At 45.8% G+C, this 2,830-nt stretch overlaps 1 protein-coding gene across 1 annotated transcript in view; it reads right to left on the minus strand.

The window, feature by feature from the left end:
- Positions 1 to 173: 173 nt before the first annotated feature.
- VWA8 (von Willebrand factor A domain containing 8) overlaps positions 174 to 2,830 on the minus strand; it is a 281,798-nt gene continuing 279,141 nt past the window's right edge. Inside the window, exons 44-45 of the mRNA XM_023536356.1 lie at positions 1,280 to 1,378; positions 174 to 438 (exon numbers count right to left, since the gene is read on the minus strand). Coding sequence (XP_023392124.1) covers positions 196 to 438; positions 1,280 to 1,378 — 342 coding nt within the window. The 3' untranslated portion in view covers positions 174 to 195. The remainder of the gene's footprint in view (positions 439 to 1,279; positions 1,379 to 2,830) is intronic.

The following is a 2,830-nucleotide window of genomic DNA, read 5'->3' on the forward strand; positions in this document are numbered from 1 at the left end:
TAAGCTAGCGAGAACATCGCAGACTCTCAACTAGACCATCAACTACTTTAGGGGAGCTTGACATGAAAACAGAAACTCTGGTTTCTGTCCTCATCCGTCTCCCCCACTGCCCCTTGGACGCTAAGCCCATGAAATGGCATGTCAAAGACTCGGTTGTCTCTACACCCGCCCCTTTGCTATATCCTGAGATGACACCTACCTGGTCGCTTGATCCCCCAAAGATCCAATGAAGATGGCGAAGGCGTTCACTTGAGGGTTGTGTGTCAGGATTTGGGCAAACTTGGCAGGATGTATTCCATATCGTGACAGGTTCGCGTCGCTCAGGACGATGACGAAGTACTCATCGGCTTCTTCTTTGACTATGTCCTGGATGGCGTGCTGTGTTCCATCTAACGTGTGGTCCCCGCTCATGCAGAACTGAGCGTGGGCGTGCATTGTCTAGGGTTAAGAGAGGATGCACAGATGCCATGGGTGAGAAACTCCTTTTTTTTTTTTTTTTTACCAACGTGATGATTTCTCTGTTGACCATGAGAATGCACAAGGACCAATTATTACCCATGGATAAGAGGTCTCTGAGTGAGTTCTATTTAACTGGCACCTTAGAGTGTCGATAGTACATGGTCATTTTTGTACGTGGTTAAGACTTTTGTAAGAAACAGGAAATGTCCCCAAACTATCCCAGTCGGCGCTTACTTTTAAAACTCAAGCAGCCATTTAAAGTGAGAAAATGTAAGAAAATATAAAACCTGGTATCCAACCAGAGGACAAAGATGACACAGGATAAAAATAAGGAATGAGTTGAGTTTCCAATAAACAAAGTTATAATACCAAACACTGTCCTTCCATCGTTAGTAATGAATGTACATTAAAATTATGATGTTTCTATTGTAGATCTAAGTGTGTGAAACTGAATTTATCATTAAAAATATACTAAGAAATACATAAAATCGGGGTTAGAGAGTTAGACATTTCTACTGAAATATCTAGGGGCTAGGAAGAGTTGTATAGGATATCGGAAGGGACCAGGGTCGTAGAACTCCGACAAGACTGAGCACCCTAAAAATATGTAGGGAACAAAGTTTACATTTTGTATGGCGGAGAATAGGATTTGAAGCACCATGAGTATTTTCTCAGTTTAATGCTTAAAAGTGTGTGAAACAGGAAGTGTTTTCCTTTCCTGCGTCTGCTGCTACTCCAGTGACTCTCTCTAGTAACCAGAAGACACTCAGCCTGGTCTGGTGGAAGTTTTCACGACATAGAGGTAATTGAACGTGCTTACCTTCAGAACTTCTAGTCTCTGCTTATTGTCCTTGGGAATTCTGTTAATTGGAACCAGATCAATATTGTAGTCATCTCCAGAGTGTCCAACGATGTCATACTACAGGCAAGAGAATCAGAGAGTTAGGAGCCTCTGTCCACTATAGAATTGTCATTGGACCTACAAGCCTCCAACTCCTTGGTCTGTTATTGTCCAGAACTGCTCAGCACCTGGCCACGGAGAAGGGCAGAGAGGCGGGCGTGTGCACGAACAAAGGCAAACCAGCCCCAGGCTCCTTTGGCTCTGCTCCATCCTCTTGGGCGATCTCTGCAGTCCAGCAGGAGGCAGAAAACGTGTGAAGGCTTGAAGGACCACCAAGAATTCCATTCGTAACGTTAAGGGGGGAGTTAAAAGAATCACACACACACACACACACTCACTCACACACACACACACTCACACATACTCACACACATTCACTCACACACGCTCACACACACTCACACACAGACTCACACACACACATTCACTCATACACTCACACACACTAACTCACACACACTCACTCACACACACTCACACATACACACATTCACTCACACATGCTCACACACACTCACACACACATTCACTCACTCACACACACTCACACACACATACACTCACTCACACACTCACACATACTCACTCACACACACTCTCACACACACATACACACATTCACTCACACACACTCACACACACACTAACACACACACTCACTCACACACACACTCACACACATTCACACTCACACACCCACTCACTCACACACACACATTCACTCACTCATACACTCACTCACACACACGCACTCACACACACTCACACACACTCACTCACACACACACTAATACACATACTCACACACAACTCACACACACACATTCACTCACTCACACACACACACACACTAATACACATACTCACACACAACTCACACACACTAACTCGCACACACACTCACACACTCGCTCACATACACACACAACTCACACACTCACACACACACTCACACACACACTCACACACATAAACTCAGACACACTCATACACACTCACTCACACACACACAACGCACTCACACAACTCACACACACACACACACACACTCTCAGACAGACACATATTCTCAGACGGACACACACACTCACACACACTGACTCAGACACACACACTCACACCCACACTCACACACATACACTCACACACACATACACACTCACACCCTCACACGCACTCTCACACACTCATTCACACACACTCAAACACACACTATCACACACATACTAACACACAACTCACTCACACACACCCACTAACTCGCACACACACACACTCACACACACTCGCTCACACACACACACTCACACATGTGCAGTAGGCCAAATTCTACGGTGGCCCCTAAGACTCCTGCCCCCCTGGTTGAGACCCTGTGTCACCCTCTACCCTGAGTGCGGGCAGGCCCTGTGAATATGGTGGGAGAGCACTCATGACTATGCTATATGCCTATGGCAAAGGAGTTTTGCAGAT

The sequence above is a fragment of the Pteropus vampyrus genome, unplaced genomic scaffold (genome assembly GCF_000151845.1).
Source record: "Pteropus vampyrus isolate Shadow unplaced genomic scaffold, Pvam_2.0 Scaffold154, whole genome shotgun sequence".
Taxonomy (NCBI): Eukaryota; Metazoa; Chordata; class Mammalia; order Chiroptera; family Pteropodidae; genus Pteropus; species Pteropus vampyrus.